This window comes from Candoia aspera, chromosome 7, assembly GCF_035149785.1.
Source record: "Candoia aspera isolate rCanAsp1 chromosome 7, rCanAsp1.hap2, whole genome shotgun sequence".
Classification (NCBI taxonomy): domain Eukaryota; kingdom Metazoa; phylum Chordata; class Lepidosauria; order Squamata; family Boidae; genus Candoia; species Candoia aspera.
The window spans coordinates 69835666-69855801 of NC_086159.1; the positions used below are offsets into that span (position 1 = coordinate 69835666).

At 40.3% G+C, this 20136-nt stretch overlaps 1 protein-coding gene across 1 annotated transcript; it reads left to right on the plus strand.

Moving 5' to 3' along the window:
* Positions 1–373: 373 nt before the first annotated feature.
* SLC26A5 (solute carrier family 26 member 5) lies at positions 374–19705 on the plus strand. Its single transcript, XM_063308045.1, has 18 exons — positions 374–694; positions 1253–1392; positions 2078–2188; positions 3642–3808; positions 4344–4508; positions 4841–4993; positions 5119–5201; positions 5291–5438; positions 6310–6423; positions 6807–6884; positions 7758–7853; positions 8420–8526; positions 10982–11051; positions 13315–13407; positions 14384–14494; positions 16170–16382; positions 16809–16863; positions 17610–19705. The coding sequence occupies exons 1-18, from the start codon at positions 540–542 to the stop codon at positions 17738–17740; spliced, it is 2190 nt and encodes a 729-aa protein (XP_063164115.1). The 5' UTR covers positions 374–539; the 3' UTR covers positions 17741–19705.
* The last annotated feature ends 431 nt before the right edge of the window (positions 19706–20136 follow it).

The following is a 20136-nucleotide window of genomic DNA, read 5'->3' on the forward strand; positions in this document are numbered from 1 at the left end:
CACCAGGAATCCTTATCCAAGCAAGGCATTCAGCGACCACTGTTGCACCTGAATTGTGACGTTTTTTTAACTTGCCCCCCCATGTGGCATCCTTGTGCAGTGCACAATTTGCACACCAGCTTGCCGCAGCCCTGTGTGTGGCATAATAGCGGTGTACATAAGGGAGATTAAAAATAAGAGTGGGATGTGTTGGGGTAGATTGCTGCCAGATTGTTCCCTCTCTCCCCTCCCAAAATACCTGCTGGTAGAGGCAACTGCCTTACTCTTTCTGATGGTAGAATCAACCATGGGACAATGCCCCTGAAATAGTGATGGGAAGGGGAAATCACAGTTTGATTTGCTAATTTCCTTTTTCCTGGTCTTCTCTCTTTCAGTACTTCTGATCGAGAGAAAAGTGGCATAGGACCAGATCTGGAAATTTTCTTATGTAGTTTTCCTCAATAAAAAGGAACACTTCTTGCAAATCTTTGTATACAAGTGTACTTCGGTAGCAACCTCAAGGAACATCTCTCCTGTCCTCCATTTATTGAATATGCACTATGGAACATGTTGGAGAATATGAAACACACCCCATGTCATCACACATGTACTGTGTGGAGAGACAAGTATATAGCCAAGGAATCCTACAAGAGCAGCTGCATAAAAAGGACAAAACGCCTCAGCCTCTTGGTCAAAAGATAGCACATTCTCTTCGGTAAGACATGAAATTAATCAGTTGGCAATTCCTTGGATCCTATATTGCCTTTCACAGAAAGTAACCTAATCCAGCAACGGTTGTTGCTGTGGAAAACTGAGGAAGGAAGTCATTCTCTGCACTTCCCAATATAATGCTAGCAATGTTTAATTACATTAATTTGTTAGGATATTAATGCAATGTAGAGGATGAAAAAAATGAAGATGGCAGCTTTGATCATGTGGGTGCAGCTGCCATCTTGGATTTTTTGACCCTAGAGGGTCAAATCTACTTCATATTAATACCAGTATATTGTCACTGTAATGCCAGAAATTGGAATTTTGCTCCCATATGTGAATGAGCAGTAAACCTGGCAATAAATGTGCTTTTCTTTAATTGGATTTACACCTAGATAAATATGCCTGGGTTTCTTTTATAAATCCCATGCTTAGCTTTCTCAAAACATTATATCTGCTTCCAGTGGTAGGGCTAATATATTTTCTATAATGAATTTTTCTTTCAGCACATCTTGTTCGTTTCTTTTGGCTGACAACATGTTTTTGCTTTTGACGTTTTCAGCTGTTCTTCCAAGAAAGCCAAATCTGTTCTCTATAGCTTTTTCCCTATTCTAACATGGCTTCCTCACTATCCTGTGAAAGAGTATTTAATGAAAGATGTGATCTCAGGGATCAGCACGGGGGTCATGCAGCTCCCTCAAGGTTAGTAAAATTGTAACTTCAAAAAAAATATATTCAACATCATGAGAGAGATTTTTTGTGACCTGCTGCAGATTTGGTTTCATAATTTGCGTAGATATATGCTGGGCTACAATTCCCATTATCTCCCAAAATTTCAGGTTGGGGTTAATAGGAATTGTAGCCCAACAGAAGATTTCCCACTCCTGTTTAAGAAACAGTGCACGTTATTTATGTATTTTAATAATTTCAGCGACTGACCTTTGACTGTTGTATAGACAAGTCTGCAAAATCCTTCTATTGTTGCTGTCCAAAATCCACCAAGATTTGGAGAAATTGAGAGATTGAGAGAATGTTTACAAGAGCAGCTGCTACATCCTAAAATGTAGAAGACCCTGGGACAAGATCAACCCTTCATCTCCCTAAGGAGTACTGGTTGATTCCCCATTCCCCACCACTGGTAATTCAGGGCCAAAGAGAGGCTGTGGATGTGGGTCATACTGATAATTTAGTTAGAAGGAACTCTTGTCTTTGTTTTGCAGTTAACTACCCTTTCAGACTAGTTGCTGACCGAGAATTGAATTGGGGAAAAAACACTCATAGGTTACAACTGTCCAACTCTTCTTCATTGGCCACTTATTCAAATAATTTGGTTGGAATCTTATGTGCTTCTCAGCTATGCTTTTTTTTTCTTTCATTTTTCTCCCAGGATTAGCATATGCATCGCTGGCTTCAGTCCCTCCAGTGTTTGGCCTGTATTCTTCATTTTATCCAGTCTTTCTGTATACTTTTTTTGGAACTTCCAGACATATATCAATAGGTATATCTTTTAATGTATCAATGGTTTTATAGTTAGATGACTGTGGTCTTGGAAATATAGTTGGGTGGGACCCATTCCATCTTTTTAAAGGGGAGCACCTTTGTTACACCAAGTCAAAGTTATCTGTATCTGTGCCATGGATCTTGCATGTGGAAATTGCTGCCTGACATTTAAATCTCAACATCTTGTAACTGTACCCTTACCAAGTATGCTTTAATACCAATATCTACTTTCCTGCGTGTGAAAATAAGAGCAGCAGCCAAATAATGTAGCCCAGGTAGGTGGCTGTCCCTGGTTGACCTTGACTATCTTGGAAAGCTGAGCAGGATCAGACCTGGGTAGTAACTGGATGGAAGTCCTCCAGAGTAGAAGCTGAATGAGCATGAAGAAGGAAGGTGGTGGATAACCTTATCCAATATTATTGCCAAGAAAGCTACATGAAATGTGTGAGAAGTCACCAGGAGCTGAGTTGACTTGACAGACACTCCTTTAGCAAATTTCTGTGAAAGTCAAAAGACTTAGCAGGAATCTGTTAAGTTTCTATCCCCAGTCTTGCCTCTACAACCAATTCACCAGAGCCTTAGACACGCTCCTGTTTTTTCAGACCTTTTCTGCAAGACGGAGATGATTTATAGATTCCTGTGAAATACATTAGGGTACTAGGCAAAAGACTATGAATGCTAAAAAAAAAAAAAGGAGATAAAACTGGTATTGCCTATAGTATGTGTCCTTGTTGACAGTAACAAAGTAATAAATGACCCAAACAACTCTAGTATGCAATATCCAAAGCAAAAACAAGTGCCGTTTTTATTTACCCCAAAACATTCTTCATCAAGGAGGCTGTAGAATACAATAACCAGAGCAGGAGCCATTCTTCCTTACTCTGTTAAAGGAATCAAAATGACCTACATATTTGTGTGTGTGTGTGTGTGTGTTCCTGTGCCTGTGCACACGTGTATAATTATCTGTTTCAAGGATGGTGATGAGTAATAGCTATCCAGCGCCATGGAGTTAGGTGAGATAGGCCTGCTTCTTTGCTAGTTCTGTAGACAAGTAGGTGTATCTCTCTTGGAAGCCCTTTAAGTTCAGATGTAATTGGACCAACAACCAAGCTCACGCCAGCTGTAAGCCCTGAAATAGGGACTTCTGAAGATGGGAGAGAAGCGGTCCTTATCTGCTGAAGAGGCTCAAGGTTATCCCAAAGCCATTTTGAAGCTGAATGGAAAAAACAAAAGGAAGTCTACTCTTGGCTGCTTTCACTATGTCACTATCCAGTGTGAGCTGGCTGAATTTTGGAAGGAGTGGAGCAAAGCCTCTGCTTGATGCACATGTCTAGAATTGCACTGCGGATGTTTCCTCTCTCTCTAATACAACAAGACTCTCAAGGTTTATTTCACATTCCTTGATGCCGTTGGCAATAAGCACCTCTTCCCCTAACACAACCCTCTTGCAGGAACATTTGCCGTGATCAGCTTGATGATTGGTGGAGTGGCAGTCAGAGAAGTACCGGATGGACCGTTTGACATGACGGGCACCAACTCTACCAACGGTACAGATGCCAGAGATGCCATGCGGGTGAAAGTAGCGGTGGCAGTCACTTTGCTGTCTGGAATTATACAGGTGAGGGGTGCCACAGCTGGATTCAGAAGCAGACTCAGCTCAGTCAGAACCTGATTTTCCTGGTCTCTCTTGCAATTCAGTATTAGGCTGAATAGCTTCCACTGGTGTTTTTGTGTTTCGGGCAGGAGGTATGAGACACTAATCTAGAGTATGAGCAAGTGTGGCCGAGCTATATTGCAAACAGTGTACTTTGCTTTCGTTATGGAACCAGAAATAGTCTGCTAAGCTAAGCTGGCATTTTATTTCAAAAATAACTTAATTTTCAGTTTAATTTGGACAGATTTGCTTACACTGCACAATATACCACTTGGAAAAAGTCATAGAGAAGAACAAAAAAAAAATATGCAGAGACAACTCTTGGCCACGATTCCCATTAATCAAATATTTTCATATAACTTCTTGCAGGCTATGACTGGAAACTTCTGCCTATTTTCCTGCAAGGAAAGCGGGGGGGGAAGCGGTTCCTATACAGTTGTTTAAAAATCAGAACCGATGACAATGGCCGTTCCTAGAATGTGGGTTTTCTTCCTATTAGTTTTGTTTAGGACTCCTTCGTTTTGGATTTGTGGCCATTTACCTCACGGAGCCTCTGGTACGTGGATTCACAACTGCAGCAGCTGTCCATGTGTTTACTTCTCAGTTGAAGTATCTGCTTGGAATTAATATCAAACGATACAGTGGTCCCCTCTCTGTTCTTTATGTAAGTGTATTTATAAAAGGATGCTTCATATATTAGGCTGTTCCTGGCCAATGAGACTTGGAAAGATGGGAATAGGCAACCTGGTAGACTTGTTGTTTTGCCCTTTGCTTCCTACTTGCTTTGGACAACACAGTCAATGGCAAGGGAGTTGTGGTGATCATAACCCTTTGGAAGGCACCAGATCGCTCCTGTTGCAGTCCCCAAAGCGATGTGATTGCTTTCCCACGCCACAGACAGGTCTCTTTTATGGATCCCATCCAAGGCATTAGATAACGCTAATAGTCATCCTGAAGACCTAGTTGATTATCTTTCTGTATTGTGTTGTCTTACAGAGTTTGATTGCCGTTTTCTCCAATATCACCAAAACTAACACGGCCACTTTAGTTGTTGGACTCCTCTGCATAGTTCTATTGCTGAGTGGCAAAGAGATCAATGACCGCTTTAAGAAGAAGTTGGTGGTTCCTATTCCAATGGAGATCATTGTGGTAGGTCTTAAGCCATAGTTGAAACATTCATTCTGCAGATACAAGTGAAAAGAGTTCCCTCTCCCAACTTTTCTTCTGAAGTTCTTCTATCTGAACTATAACTTTTTGTTTTATGTGTTTTTAAGGTGGTGATTTGTACTGGAGTTTCAGCTGGAATGAATCTTTCCAAGACTTATAACGTCGATATTGTTGGGAACATTCCCAGTGGGTAAGGATAAAGGTTAATGCATATGGAAGGTATATTCTTAGGGCCTCAAAATTTAATATAACTATTTTTTTCCTCTTCATTGTTTATAGATTATCCCGTCCCCAAATACCTGATGTTAGCCTCATCCCAGCAGTGTTTGTCGATGCAGTTGCTATAGCTCTTGTTGGGTTTTCCATGACCATCTCAATGGCTAAAATCTTTGCTCTTAAGCATGGCTATACAGTTGATGGAAATCAGGTAACGTAACTGTGACCTGGCGTTTGCCACTGATTATCTGGATAAAGGTCTGCGACCAATGACACGTCTTCCCAATAGGCTCTCCTTACTATAGAAGAGCCTTTGACGCACCCTAGCGAGGCCTGTGAGTTAGCAAGAGGGGATGTACACTAGATAGTTCTGGGCACACTACACATCCCATTTCATCACTGATTGATGAAGCTGTTTTTGACTCCTACCGACCACGTAGATAGATTTTCTCAATGACAATCTATCCCTAACCTGTCCTTTCGGGACTTCCAGTGGTGCACCCATCACCACTGCAACTGAGTCCATCCACCTTGCTGCTGGTCGCCCTCTTTTCTTCCACCTTTCCCAGCATTAGAGCCTTCTCTGGAGAGAGCTAGGTCTTTTCATAACGTGTCTGAAGTAGGATAATTTGAGCCTGGTCATTCGTCCATCGAGTGAGAATTTATTTGGATTGATTTGTTCAGTGATCCATCATTAGATTCTTGGTAAAGGAGGATCTGTATGTGGAAGGTGGTTTGCAACACGTTGCAGACCTCTCAGCTTTATAACCATTTTGAATTGTCACTTCAGAGTTTCACCACTATTGAAGATAAGTAAATGTGTGTAGAGGGATCCACAGGAGGTGTCAAAAAAAGGAAGATAGTGGTCATGGCCACATGACTGAAGTCCTGTCCCGAAAGGTTGCAACCTCCATCTTGCCTTTTTGACCCACCCCATGCACACCACTGAATGTGTGTTTTCCTCCAGTTGTAAAATGGTTTCTTACTTAGTAGTTAACATTTATCCATAGTGCTACCATACATGATTCTCTTTAACAGTATTTATTATGAGTTATCTTCTGTTCTTCTTTATGTTATCCCAGGAACTCATTGCATTAGGGATCTGTAATTCCACAGGATCCTTTTTCCAGACTTTTGCTGTCACTTGCTCAATGTCTCGGAGTCTTGTTCAGGAGGGCACTGGAGGAAAGACTCAGGTGTGAAGAATACCTACTTTTATCTGCTACCTCTCCCTTTCGCTAAGGAGAGTAAGATAGGGTACCTAGTTGGCCCATTAAAGGGTATCCTCTTATCCACATTATGTTGGGTAACGTCCACTGAAATCTTTTAGTGAGAGCTCCAAGATAAGACCCCTGAGATTCTTAACGTTTATTCCCAGCTGAATGTCTGTAACAGCTCTCCAAACTTGGTGTCCACCAGATGTATTAAGACTGTGGCACCCAAATTTTCCAGCCCAGCAGATCTGTACTATATGGGATTAATGCTTAAAATGGTCAGGTTTATTAGCAGAAGTTCATCTGAGAAGCTGATACATCCTTGTCCTTATTTTTACTAAAGTGTTTATCTGTCTTTTGTTCAGGTTGCAGGTACTCTGTCCTCAGTCATGGTTTTCTTGGTCATTATTGCCATTGGTTACCTCTTTGCACCATTGCCACAGGTAAGTGATCTCCATATGTCTAAATCAGCAGAATTCAACAATATACAGTTACTGTATACAACTCCTGTTGTATAAACCATTTTTTTTAATCCGTTCAATCGTGTCCGATTCTCGGAGACTGCCTGGACAAGTCCCTGCAGTTTTCCTGGCCAGGTTTTTCAGAAGTGGTTTGCCCTTGCCTCCCTAGGGCTGAGAGAGGGTGACTGGCCCAGGGTCACCCAGCTGGTTTTGTGCCTACAGCGGGACTAGAGCTCACAATCTCCGAGTTTCTAGCCTGGTGCCTTCATCATTACACCAAACTGGCTCTCTATAACCACACTGTCTGTGCTTGTTAAACAGCTTTCTTATTGCTTGGTAGTCTCAGAGTTTGATTATCCACCTTTTGGGTAATTATTGGTTACTTACCTTGTACCCTTTCCTCTAGTGGCTCTCAAGAAATACCACCAGCTTTTTCTAAAGTTCTTTCTGAATATCCTTAATTACAATGAATGTATTTCATTGTGTTGTTCTTGTCAGAGTTTAGAAAGCATTTATAATTGACAGATTTAAGCTCGTTAGCTAGCAAGCAGGAAGAGCAAGTTTTAAAAGACATAACTTTTAAAAGACAAAAACTAGGAAAGCTACCAGCTATAGACAGCCAAAACATATTGCTGGCAATTATCATAAAAACATCAGTTTTTATGACAGTTTCTCAGAAATGTGTGCCCAGAAGATCAAAGTATTTCTGTTTACCTTAATGTTTATTCCTGTCAAGTTTTGAACCTCTTTTAAAAAATTCATGCATATGAATAGATGCTAGGAATGTTTTTTCAAGCAGCATGGCTTTAAGTGGATTCAGAAAAAAATCATACTGTTCTCAAATTATATTTCTAGACTGTGCTGGCAGCAATTGTAATGGTCAATCTGAAAGGCATGTTCAAACAATTTGGAGATATTGCCCACTTTTGGAGAACCAGCAAGATTGAACTGGTGAGTGATTTAATGCCCATCCACTTTTTTCTTCAGCTTTTCTGTTATTTTTAATTAGATGCAGTAGTCCAGTATTCCCCCACCAGGGAAAAACTGCAATTTGTGAATCAAGCAACTCATGAAGAGTGAAGCTCCAGGGTCTGTGCCGATCCTCATGTGATTTATTGTTGGGTTGTTTGGCTCAGGGGTTTTTTTTTTTTTTTTGGCTTATTGTTGGGCTTTTGGGGGGTGTCAGTGCAGTGTTTCTCAATCTTGGGAACTTTTAAGATGTGTGGACTTCAACTCCACACATCTTAAGAAGTCCACACATCTTAAGGTTCCCACGGTTGAGAAACACTGGCTTAGTGTGATAGCATCAGGGAAGAAGTCATGCTCTGTCTCAGGTCAGTAAATTTCAGAAAATTTGAAACCTGCTTCTAGCTGGCTTATTCAGTGTAGTTGCCAGATGTGGAAATGGAGATGCAGTTGCTAATTCTGCCATCTCAGGATGTGAGGCCCAGACAGCCATGTTGGAAAGCAGTAGCTGTATATTGTTGAATGGATGTTTCATTTCTTTGCCTTTTTAGACAATTTGGATTGTAGCTTTTCTAGCCTCCGTTTTTCTGGGACTAGACTATGGCTTACTCACTTCGATCACTTTTGCAGTAATTACCATTGTGTACAGGACCCAGAGGTAAAGTTAACTTTTTAAACTTTTGAAACAAAGTTCTTGGGGGTAGAAGTAAAAAACAATACACTTCTTTATGTTTTTCTGCTTTCAGTGTTGTTTCTGACCAGAGGTTGGTGAAGATCCAGGGGCATTGGCTGGAGGGGGGTGTAAAAAAAAAATTAAGATGGCAGTTACTATGATGTAAAAAGGGACGCGATGGCGCTGCGGGTTAAACTGCTGAGCTGCTGAGCTTGCTGATCGGAAGGTCGGCAGATCGAATCGCGTGACGGGGTGAGCTCCCGTTGCTAGTCCCAGCTCCTGCCAACCCAGCAGTTTGAAAACATGCAAATGTGAGCAGATTAATAGGTACCACTTCGGCGGGCAGGTAACGGCTTTCCGTTTAGTCATGCCGGCCACATGACTACGGAAGTGTTTATGGACAAACGCCGACTCTTCGGCTTTGAAACGGAGATGAGCACTGCCCCCTAGAGTCAGACACGACTGGACTTAACGTCAAGGGAAACCTTTACTTTTACCTTACTACTATCATCTGATTCAAGTTACGCATTAAAAGGGTGTGGGGCTTCAATCATGCTGTTCGGGCTGCCATTTTGACTTTTTTGAACCACCATCCCCTCCAATGTCTCTGTGATTGTCAGATTCAAGGGTCAACAATAGCACACACCCATACGCACACCAGAGCCCATATATTCCCTCAAGGTGCAGGGTATTCTGTGGATTAGCCTCACAACCGGGATGTCCATAGGATATGGTCAAAAAAGTTAACACGGTGGCCAGGATGCTGCAATCGAAGCTCCACCTGTTTTTAGGTGGGTGTGACTTTAATCCCACACCAATATACATATAAGTCTTACCCACATAAGCACTGCCATGGAGTTCAAGGAGAAGCAACCATTACATGTCTCCATGTGTGTCCCTCCAAGTGTGTGTCTGTGTGTGCAACAATTCTTTTTGTCTTTTTCGGAGTTGGATTGACACATGCCATTAGCAAGATCAGCATGCAGAGATAGCAAGGGGAAGTCACTTTCTAGCAGGATGTTTCCTCCTACCAGCTTCAGAGGTGTGTTTCCCTCCTAGAAACTTTTATCTTAGGAGGCATGTAGAAGCTCTAGGATGGAAACAGGCATGCCCAAAGATATCATTTCTTCCTGGAAATGGTGACATCCCAGCTCTGGCTGATGGTGTACTTTAACAAGGCAGCAACCTAGGACACTTGCTCTGCTTGTTGATGATTTCATCAAGAGTAGAAAATTGAATACCTTCCAGCCTTAAGCTGCTGTAATTGTCAGTACCTTACAAGGAAATGCCCCCAAAGGGAGAGCTTTGACACAGGTGCAAAGGTCTTGAAAAGGCATCTGAAACTACAATAAAACTATAAAAGGTAAATGAAGAGCAATAAAAGATCCAGAAGCATTTTTTATATCGGATCCCTTTAGATAATTAAAAAGTACATGCACACACTGATAGGTTTTAAATCTGATAGGGTTAATAATACTGGTCATGTAATTATTGGAATCTTTGCTAAATTTTCTCTGATTAAGCAGACATTAGTCCATACGCTGTAGCCAGATAACCACATCATAAGATTGAGGCTTTATAGCAAAAGAGATTGGGGGGGGGGCGGGTTGGGGTGCAATGGACACATTTGGAATTTTAAAATGATTTTAGTACTCTGAAAGTCACAAAACAGCAAATTGGTAGAAGGCAACCTGGTAAGATTGTCCCCCAAAGGCCTTCTTGTCTGCCAGGATGCTCTCCAGCCCCATGACTTATTTTTATCCTTTTTGGTGGGGGGAAGGTGGGCACACTTTTAAGTCAAGCCTTGAGCTCTGGCCGCCCATCATTTTATTTTCCAAGAAGGTCTGTGCAGCTCACAATGGCACATCTTCATTTAGTCTGGGAAATGGTGTTGATGCTAGAGGCTGAGGTTGGCTTTCAGCTTGCCCATCAATTTATAACACTGAAAATAGTCTTTAAAAAAATCAAGTCAGGTTGGATAAGGAGGTATTGCTGATGAGAGGTGGCAAGAGAACTCTGGCTCCAAAATATCTTCAAAGTACGTTTGAAATTATGACCCAAATGATCAGTCTTCGTGGGGTGAAGTTGCTCTGAATTCATGTACCTGCTTTTTTAGTCCTGGATCCATTTCTTGCATGGTAGATGGTCATTTAGCACATGCTTGGTAAAGATTCATATAACTACTTGTTTTGCTGGGAACAGCTCTGCTTACTTTATTTCTCGATCAGCGAGACGGGTTCAAAGCAGTGGAACTGTTTTGATGGTGGACATAAACTTTGGACACATTCAGTGAAGCAACAGGTTTGGTTGTTTGGTTTGGTTTTCAAAAGTATTTCTGAGAATTCTGCCAGGCTGTAGTGCACATAGTTCCCTCTCTAACAAGAATGGTTATAAATCTAAACCAAATAACACATTATATTTCTGTAATTTTTCTCTACAGCCCCCAGTATAGAATCCTTGGCCAGATTCATAACACAGATATTTATTGTGATGTGGAAGCATATGAAGAGGTAAGGCAGTATGAACAGACTTGGAACTCTTGAAAGCAAAAAAAATCAATCTGTCTAGTTAAGAATGGGGTGGAACAACAGGATCCTCTAGGGAATCTCCCTTAGAAGGGCTGCACTCTAGTCATACCAGTCCAGGTTCATGAAAGAAAAGGTACTTGCAGGAATCCTCAGTAGAATGATTGGGTTGAACTGCAGCTAGCAAGAAGAGCAACCAGAACTGGAAGGTTTGTTCAGAAGGAAATCAGAAGGTTTCCAGATCAGCAAGGCTGATCCGTACTCTGCGTTTCATTTCAAAACGTAGATGAGAAGGCACAGGCGCAGAGACGTAGTACTTGCTTCCACTTCTGAAAGCAGCCTGATCCCCCCCCAAAAACATTGCTGCTTTAACATTTGATGCATTGGTGCTACCATATCCTCCAAACCACTTTGAGAGGTCACATTCAAAGCATTACCTGTGCACATTTACCTGGTTTCAGATGGTAGTCATACAAGTCAATGGGGACTCTTACAGGGAGTCCTTGACTTATGACCATTCGTTTAGCAGCCATTCAAAGTTACACCGGCACTGGAAAAAAATGATTTACGACCAGTCTTTGCACTTACGACCATCACAGCATTCCCTGAGATCACATGATCAGAATTCAGGTGCTTGGCAACTGGCATGTATTTATAATGGTTGCAGCATCCCGGGGTCATGTGGTCACCATTTGCAACCTTCCCAGCTGGCTTCCAACAAGCAAAGTCAGTGGGGAAGCTGGATTTGCTTAACGAGCACATGATTCACTTAACCATGGCAAAAAGGTCATAAAATCAGGCATGACTCACTTAATGACCACCTCGCTTAGCGATAGAGTTCCAGTCCCAATTGTGGTTGTAAGTTGAGGACTACCTGTATTTCATTTTCCTATCCTGTAATTTCTAGTATGCTTCAGGCCTGGTCTCCAGGACAGGAAAACATGAAGTTGAATGATGAAATTTTGGAAAGGATGGTAGGGGAGGGAAATCCAATTTCCAGTTGCAGTTCTGCTTTCCTTGCAAGTCGAGAACTATTTGAGCAAAGAGGCGGCTGGATGATGCGCTTTCTGAAATTAGTTTTCATCTGCAGAGATTTTTTGCGGGCAAGTCTGGAAAGCTGACATGCTCCATCTGGAATTGGGCATGGAAGGACAATTCTTACATCCCATCTGCTTATTTAGTAGATTTATCAGCTGCCCCAGTGTGTACAACTCTGGGTGGCTTACGAACGGTAACAATCGAACACAGTGAAAACAGAGAATATATCACCCAGAAGACCTCCAGATCAGCAATCATTTAAACCACAAAACATCCCACAAGGAGACTCCATTCTAACCCAGGACCTGGGGACAGAGTCAGGTTTTAAGGCTCATGTAAGCAGGCCCAGCGTTAAACAAAATGTAGACTTTGGGTAAATCTGAATACTATGGAGCAAAAGGCAGAGTTAGCAGTCTGATTTTCTGAGGTTGTAAAATCATGCCTTTTTTTTTTGTATGTACATTTACTTAAAGTATTTTTAGCATATTCTTTAGCTAAAATGTGTTGTTAGAATACACCATTCTGCATGCAGGGTGGTAAGGATTAGACAGACCCTTCTCCATGTAAAAATGAGGTGACATAATCCCTGCATGACAACTGTTTCCATCTCACAAACCCGACTGTTGGGCTCCAGCCTGCTAATTCTGTTTACTACAGACGTGGAAGGTGTTGGTTTTTATTAGGACGTTGAAGATGAAACCGCTCTGCTTCAGTTGGGAAAGAGATTCCAACAAATAGGACATAGTTTAGTGGTCTGCCAAAAAAAAAAAAGGATCTTACTGTAAGTTGGGAGCGTAAACAGTCCATGAAGGCAACATTTATAACAGCACATTCATTTGGGGTGAAGTGTTGCCAGTATTAGGGGAGAGGGGAAAGGAAATATGTTCTACTGGGTAGAACAAAAGTCACAGTGTTTAAGGACTGTACAAATTCCCATATATTTTTTTTAATGGGAGTTCCATCCTTCCCATTTCCCCCTCTCCCACAGACACAGAAACACACAACTTTTATGTCAAGAAAAATAGTCCCATCGAAACACTAATCTTTGATCTTGGGGTAACAATCCTACATCCAGTAAGTTTCTTAATGGTGGCATCACTTATGTTTGTGGGGTAGACAAGTAGCTATTCTTGCAAGTTCTAATGAATTTAATACAATAGAAACTTATCAAGGAGTACTTACTACTTGCTTTAATTCTGCCATGCTTTAGGTAAAAGAATGCCCTGGAATTAAAATATTCCAGGCAAATGCCCCACTCTATTTTGCCAACAGTGAATTATATACGAGTGCATTGAAGAAAAAGGTAAAGAGACTTCCTTCCTTCTGTTATTTAGTCCACTGTAAATTTTCATAGCCAAATTGTAGGTAAAGTCATGAAACACATCTTTGCTGAGCTCTAGAATTTCAGACTTCGGGGGGAGACAGTAACAGGTAGTGTTATTCTCAATCTAAAAAAAAAATGATGTACTGCACAGAGTTGAGGAGACTACCATTTCTATTTAAGATGCTAGTTTAATTCTTGTGCAGGAGATTTTTTTTTTAATGGGGCAGTGGTGATGATGGTGATACTCAAAGATTTTATGTCTTTACCTGTAGTTTTAAGTGGTACAGTCCAATAATAGGTTCATCAGGTTCCACCCATGCTGTATTTAGCCAAATTAGCATAGCTTTTTCTTTTGGCCAGAGCTAAGAATAATTGGGGGATGAACTCTTAATGAACATAATGGGTATAAATGTGTTTCTACCTGTGGTTTTGTTCCTCATGCCTTGCATGTGTAGAATCTAATATGTGATACTTAAAAATTAAATTGCTTGTCCCTCTTGCCGCATTTACCCATCTGGATATATTTAATGGGGATGGTGGGGTTACCACACTAAAATGTTACATCCAACATTCCTGAACTGTATTAAAATGTATTACAGCGTGACCAGTGATGCTTTGAACTGAGAAAAGGGTCAGCTGACTAGAATATCCAAAACCTCTTCCCTGCTCTAAAGCACGCCCCAGTAAAATGACCCTTTGCAATGGAAGTTAATGATAAACTTAGCAAGTGAATTAACTTAACCTCATTAGTAGCTTTAATTCAGTCAAGCTATTAACAGCTTTAATGAATTAAAACTATTCGTTAAGGGGCAACATTTTGGAAAACAGGTGAAAGAAGGAAAGTGTCTTAAAGATTCATGTATTTATTATGGCAGCAGCCTATCAGAAGAGGTTATCTTGCTCCTATGCAAGATAAGATAAAGCTTCACGGGATTTGCCTTTCTTTCTGGGGTAGACTGGTGTTGATCCCTGTAAAATATTGGCAGCAAAGAAAAAAGCGCAGAAAAGACATGCAAAGGAACTGAAGCGCTTGGATGAGCAGAAGAAGAAAGCAGTTTTGAAGATGGTAAGTATGGCATGCCTTGGTGAATACAGACTGGCTTGTGTTCATCTGCTAAGAGATTTGTTTCATTTTATACACCTTGACTGAGATCAGTGGTAATAGCCAAGGTTTCCTTCAAATCAGGGTTGGGCAGCAGAAGCATCCGGAGGAAGGTCGAAAGAGTCAGTGTGGTATCTGCAACAGCATGACTGAAGCTCTGCCCCTTTTAAAGCTTCATTACACAGCTGTGATGAAATATTCTTCATGAAACCACCAAATTTCAGCCCCATAATGTCAAGATTTGGTGGTGTGATTCTGGGTTCTTTTTCTTTTTTAAGGAAAAAAAGACAAATTAGAAACATTAAGACTCTTTGAGGCTTAATAGATTCATTTCCCTTTCAAAAAAGGAAAAAAGAAAAGGAAGCAAACAAAGGGGGCAGAAATGTGGGCAGCCCTGCCTTCCCACCCCAGAATTATTTTCTCATGTTTCACATGAACAAGGGTTAAGGTTAGTGCCCACCTTTTCACTTAATCAGTGTGAGGAAGGAAGGAGGAATTGATTTCAAGAAGGGATTCCAGGAATTAAAGTGGTTGGGAGGAAGTTCAGTGTCTCTAAAGGAACAGATGTCTAATCTGAGATGTTCCTGAGCCAGTAGCTTTCTTGGCAAGGAATCAGTTCCATCTCCAGCTGATTCACCAGCTATGGATGTTCCTACTCAGATATAGACCAGCTACCTTGATCCAGTCATTAGTAATCTCAGGATTACATTATTGCAACGTGTTCTATATGAGACTCCTCCTAAGGTTGATCCAGAATTTGGAACTAGTGCAAAATGCCACAGCTAAGTTGCTACTGGAAATATAATGCATCTGTTCTGAAAAAGCTGCTAGATGGCCAGTTTGCTAAACAACTGTTCAGATTTCTTGTGCTGCCATATAAACCTCTGTAAAATTCAAGTTAGGACTTGGATGTCTGTCAAATAATCTTCTCTTACATAAAGCATTGCATTCTAATGGGGGTAGCCTCTTGATAGTCCTGCATTTTTGAGGGTATTCTAAGTTCCCCACGATCAATAAGAGGGTTTTTTATTGGAAAAGAGGAGTTGAGAAATGCAATAGACAGCAATTGAGTAATGCTCTTTGCTTAGATATTATTCCTTTTAATTACAGTCAATGTAATGTGAGACACTGCTAGACATGCATTGTATGAAAAATGTGTAAGTGTCATCTTGGTGGGTTTAAGCTAACAGAGCAAAACTGTTTCATTAATAGCCTGTGAATTGCTATTAGCACACTTTTATCACTGTTCACAAATGCTGTTTTCAGCATTCTAGGGAGGCTTCTGGATCAAAATCAAACATAAACGTAAAAGCCTACATTTTGTATTCAGAGCTTTGTTACCAAGTTTGGTAAAAGGTGGTTTTGTTATGACTGTTTTTGAGGCAGGACGAGATGTCATGATTTTCTAAAGGACTTCAAGTTTCCATGTTATACAGAAATTATACAGTTAAGCTGGTATTTATAATCTGACACAGAGAGATGAGGAAAGGCCAGTATGAAAAATCTCTTAATTTCTTCATATAATCAGAGAAAAAGAACTAACAGAAAATGACCTCTTCTCCTGTAAATATATGTACAAGTTTTCCCAAAACCCTACTCTTTGTACTTAAGATTGGTATTTAATTTTCTTCCATCCAAGACGAATGATGTGGAGCATGGTGTGAAACATGAAGTGTTGCAAGATGAAGTGTCACTTAATGGAAAATTCTCAGTGGCAGAAGCAACTCCCCAGGATTTCTCTCCTGATGAACTGGAACATTTTATGGTATCAGGGATCAACATTCACTCAATCATTCTGGATTTTTCACCTGTGAACTTTGTGGATTCAGTTGGAGCAAAAGCCCTTCAATCAGTATGTACTACCAGTTTTGATCACTCTTTTTGGCAATAAAGTATCTGCTTAATTCTGTGCTATTTCATGCACTTAGAGGACCAAGTTAAAAGATACATCACTGCAGGAAGATCTCCTGCACAGTCTCCATTTGCTCCCAATGGGATTACACAAAGGAGCTTACTACTCTACTGTTTAGTATCTTTTGGGGGGGTCTCCCCAACAGATGTTGTTATTTCCTTATCTTTAATCACATCTGGAAGGCACTGGGATAAGAAAGACTGCTTGAGAGATTTAACATTGTGATTCTTATTTCTTCTGAATGTTTCTAAGATGCCTGGAAATCAACTTTAAGAGGGAATTTTATAGCAAATGTGTAGGTATTTTGCAATGAGCTTTGAGAGGTCCACAAATATTAACTGAAAGTTAATTTCTTCTCTGTTGTAGATTATAAAAGAATATGAAGAAATTGGCATTTCAGTCTATATAACTGCCTGCAATGGTAAGTTGGAAGGGAAGGGTGGGTTTAATTTTCCTACGGTCATTAGGACGTGAATGTCCTTTCTAGTCTTCCCCGACTTGATGCCTTCCAAAAATGCTAGACCTGAATTCCTACTTAGCCAACCTGACCGGTGGCAGTCCACCACATTCTTTAACGCACCAAGTGAGCCCCTACATCACACCAAAAAAGAAGTGTGATTCCTTGCCCAACTAGGATTTTATGAATCGATGTGTGCATTTCTAATTATAAATGTGGATCTTACACAAATATTTTGGAAATACGGAAGCTGTGAAAAAAGAGAAGCTGTTTTAAAGAGAAAAAAAATCAGTACTGGACTAAAGTTAAAGATATATGTGAGACAGAGAGAAAAGGAGAGGCATGCTTTATGGTTTTAAATAAACAGAAGCTTCTGCCAAAAGTTAATCTTATTCCCAGGGCTTTAGCCTAGTGATCATCCACAAACAGCTTAATCAACATGTCAGGTTCATGAGCCACAGAAGGCTTTCTCTTATAGAAATAACCATCGGCACCTCCTGGGGGAACAAAATCATTCTTGCTCTTGCTTATGAGAACTGTACTATGTAGCTTTGTCTTCTGTGTACAGAAATTATAATGACTATTTTACTAAGTAGTCATTCTTTTAGGTAGTTTCACTTGTAGACGAAAGGCTGGGTAGCTGTACAGGGACTCTTAAATCAATCCCTGACTTCCATGCCTGGAAGATCTTTTTTCTTTTTTTCCACCAGGGTCTGTTATGGACAACCTCACTAGACTGCACTTTTTTGAGAAAGCAGCTCTAAGAGACTTGTTCTTTCCAAGTATTCATGATGCTGTCCTCACCAGTCAGCTGATGGGCCTCTCTTCCACGTACCTTTAAATGTGTTGAGCTGAGCTCCTAGATCATAAACGATATGGACCTACGTGAACTTCCAAGGGCTCTTCTAGACATTTATTTAATTTGCACAGATCGGACGGAGCCTAAGACTAGCCACTCCTATGGGTATGTGAGCCTGCACCACAACAGCCTGCTCCCTGCCAGCCCTCGGTTTGAGGACTCTGAAGCCTTAATCCTTTCACACATTGTACCTTTTCACTGAATTCAAAAGTCGTTGATGGAAATGTGGGATAAATGCAAGCATTTGTAGAGAACCTGAAGGCTTGTCTATTTTGCTGCATGTGTTTTGCAGTTTTCTTTGTGGTTGTGGTTGAATAACGGGCCAGAAAAATATTAATGCACTGTGTTGTTTTTTTGTAAACAGTGTATTCCTGGCAAGAATTGGACGATTGTTGAATGGAGCAGTGTGTGTGTTTGTGTCTGTGTGTGTGACAGAGAGAATGATTGCTCCTCTAACTTGAAAACGTCAACTACGTTTCCAGATTTTCAATGCAGAAAAATGGTTTTTCATCTGATGACTACTAAGATAAGCATGAGCCTATGGTTTTATAACTGTTTCTTTTTGAACCATGAGCAATTTAGCTCTATTTTTTAAATTATTGTTATGACTCAAGAGTAATACATCATTTTCACATTGAGAAAGTTATTGTGCTGATTCAATGCTAATCTTAAGTAAGGTTTATTTAAATTTAGCTGGGAATGAACAAAAGACAACACAATAGTGCAGCTAGTTTAGGGAAGAGAAAAAAGCCTAGCACACAGGTTAACAGCCCCCAATCCACTTTTTACAGCTAAAGTTAGCTAGATATAGTTACTTCAGCTAACCATAAGTAGTCTTGAAGAGAAGAAAAGGAGAAACAACATTTCCCAAAGTATGGGATCATGTTTATTATATTTACTATGCTCTGACACGTTTTTAACTAAGTCACAAAAATACTGTTCCAAAAATCTTACGTCACTCGACTCCTGAGTAAATCAGTCTCTTGAGACGATTCCCAGAGCAATGCAGGATCAGCGAACAAGCATAACAATTTATGTCCTGTTTTCCAGCTGATGGTTGCAAAGGGACAGTCTGTTTTGTTCACTAGAATGCAGCTGGATGTCCTATGCAGCTTTATTTCAATAGTGCTTCCTCTCAGGTAGATATACACAGGGTTGCAACATTACCACTACGATGCAGCCGAACATAATCACTTTTAATGGGGAAATTGAGCACGGGCTTTAATTTCTCCCACTGTACTGAATAGGCCTTAAGCATCCAGGGTTCCCCCACCCCCCAATAACAGCTCCTGCCTTTTCACTAATATTGCCAAACTGCTATTGCCCTGCGCTAGAGTATTATTGTTAGACAAACAGGTTTTTCTTCCATAGTATGTTTAAACCCAAGAATATCGGTATGTCTATTAAAGGCTGTTCACAAGCATTCCTTTATATCTACAATCCTGAACCAAGCCTATAATGTTGATAGCTGAAGGCTTGTCCATCAAAAGCCATTTCATTTAGCATCAGTTTATAAACTTCATTGGTTATCTAATATATACAGGTTTCTAGAAATAGAATTTTGAGCCATTCAGTTCCCCACACACACACCCCTTTAACAGAGTTGCTTCTTACCTATGTTGTACAAAGGATGCGTAACTCCCATACACTGCCTGTTTTCCCATGTTATATTTAAGAGAACTAGCCTTTTGCAGCATATGTGAATTGCTAGAGTGCTTGTTGACTAATGCTAGAATGCACTGTGAATATATAGGTAATAATTCTGATATCTTTGCAACATAAATCTGGACTTTTTGTGTTTGTGTCTGCATTTAGGACAATATATTCTTTCAACCACCTGCTTAGGGCGAAGTCCTGTTGCTTTTTTATAACCCAACATTTCGTTCAAATATGAGTCAAAAGTTAAACTTCTAAATAAAATAAAATGTCAGAAGATAAATCTTGAAATTTTGCTGATGGTTAACTTTGTTTGACATGGCCCCTTTTTTCCCTTCCTATTGCTAATATATTCAGTTTGTTTATGGCCCAAACTGTGGTTATTATGTCTTATTTACCTGCCAGTGTTTTAATTTTAGTTGTTTCAAAGGAGTACACAACAGACTTTTAAATAATTCCCACTAGGAATTGCCTCCCTTCATTAACTCAGAGTAGAAGGTTTTTCTCTAAGTCACAGCAAAACATCCACCTACTGACTTGCTGCCTAAATGGTGAAAATCAAATTCCATTGGATTCTTCTATTTCCATCTCTATATAAAATTTAAGTAGAATATATGTAATTTTAATAGCTCCTTTTTCCCTGGTGACATTTTAGGGCTACCCCTCCTGTATAATTAAGAATCCTTTTTTTTTTCTTTTTAAAACATATTTATTAAGGTTGC

Coding starts and splice junctions, on each gene's coding strand:
- SLC26A5 (XM_063308045.1), top strand. CDS start 540: ATGGAACATGTTGGAGAATATGAAACACACCCCATGTCATCACACATG. Junction 2,189..3,641: donor TTCCAGACATATATCAATAG/GTATATCTTTTA, acceptor ACCCTCTTGCAG/GAACATTTGCCGTGATCAGC. Junction 13,408..14,383: donor CGAGTGCATTGAAGAAAAAG/GTAAAGAGACTT, acceptor TTTCTGGGGTAG/ACTGGTGTTGATCCCTGTAA.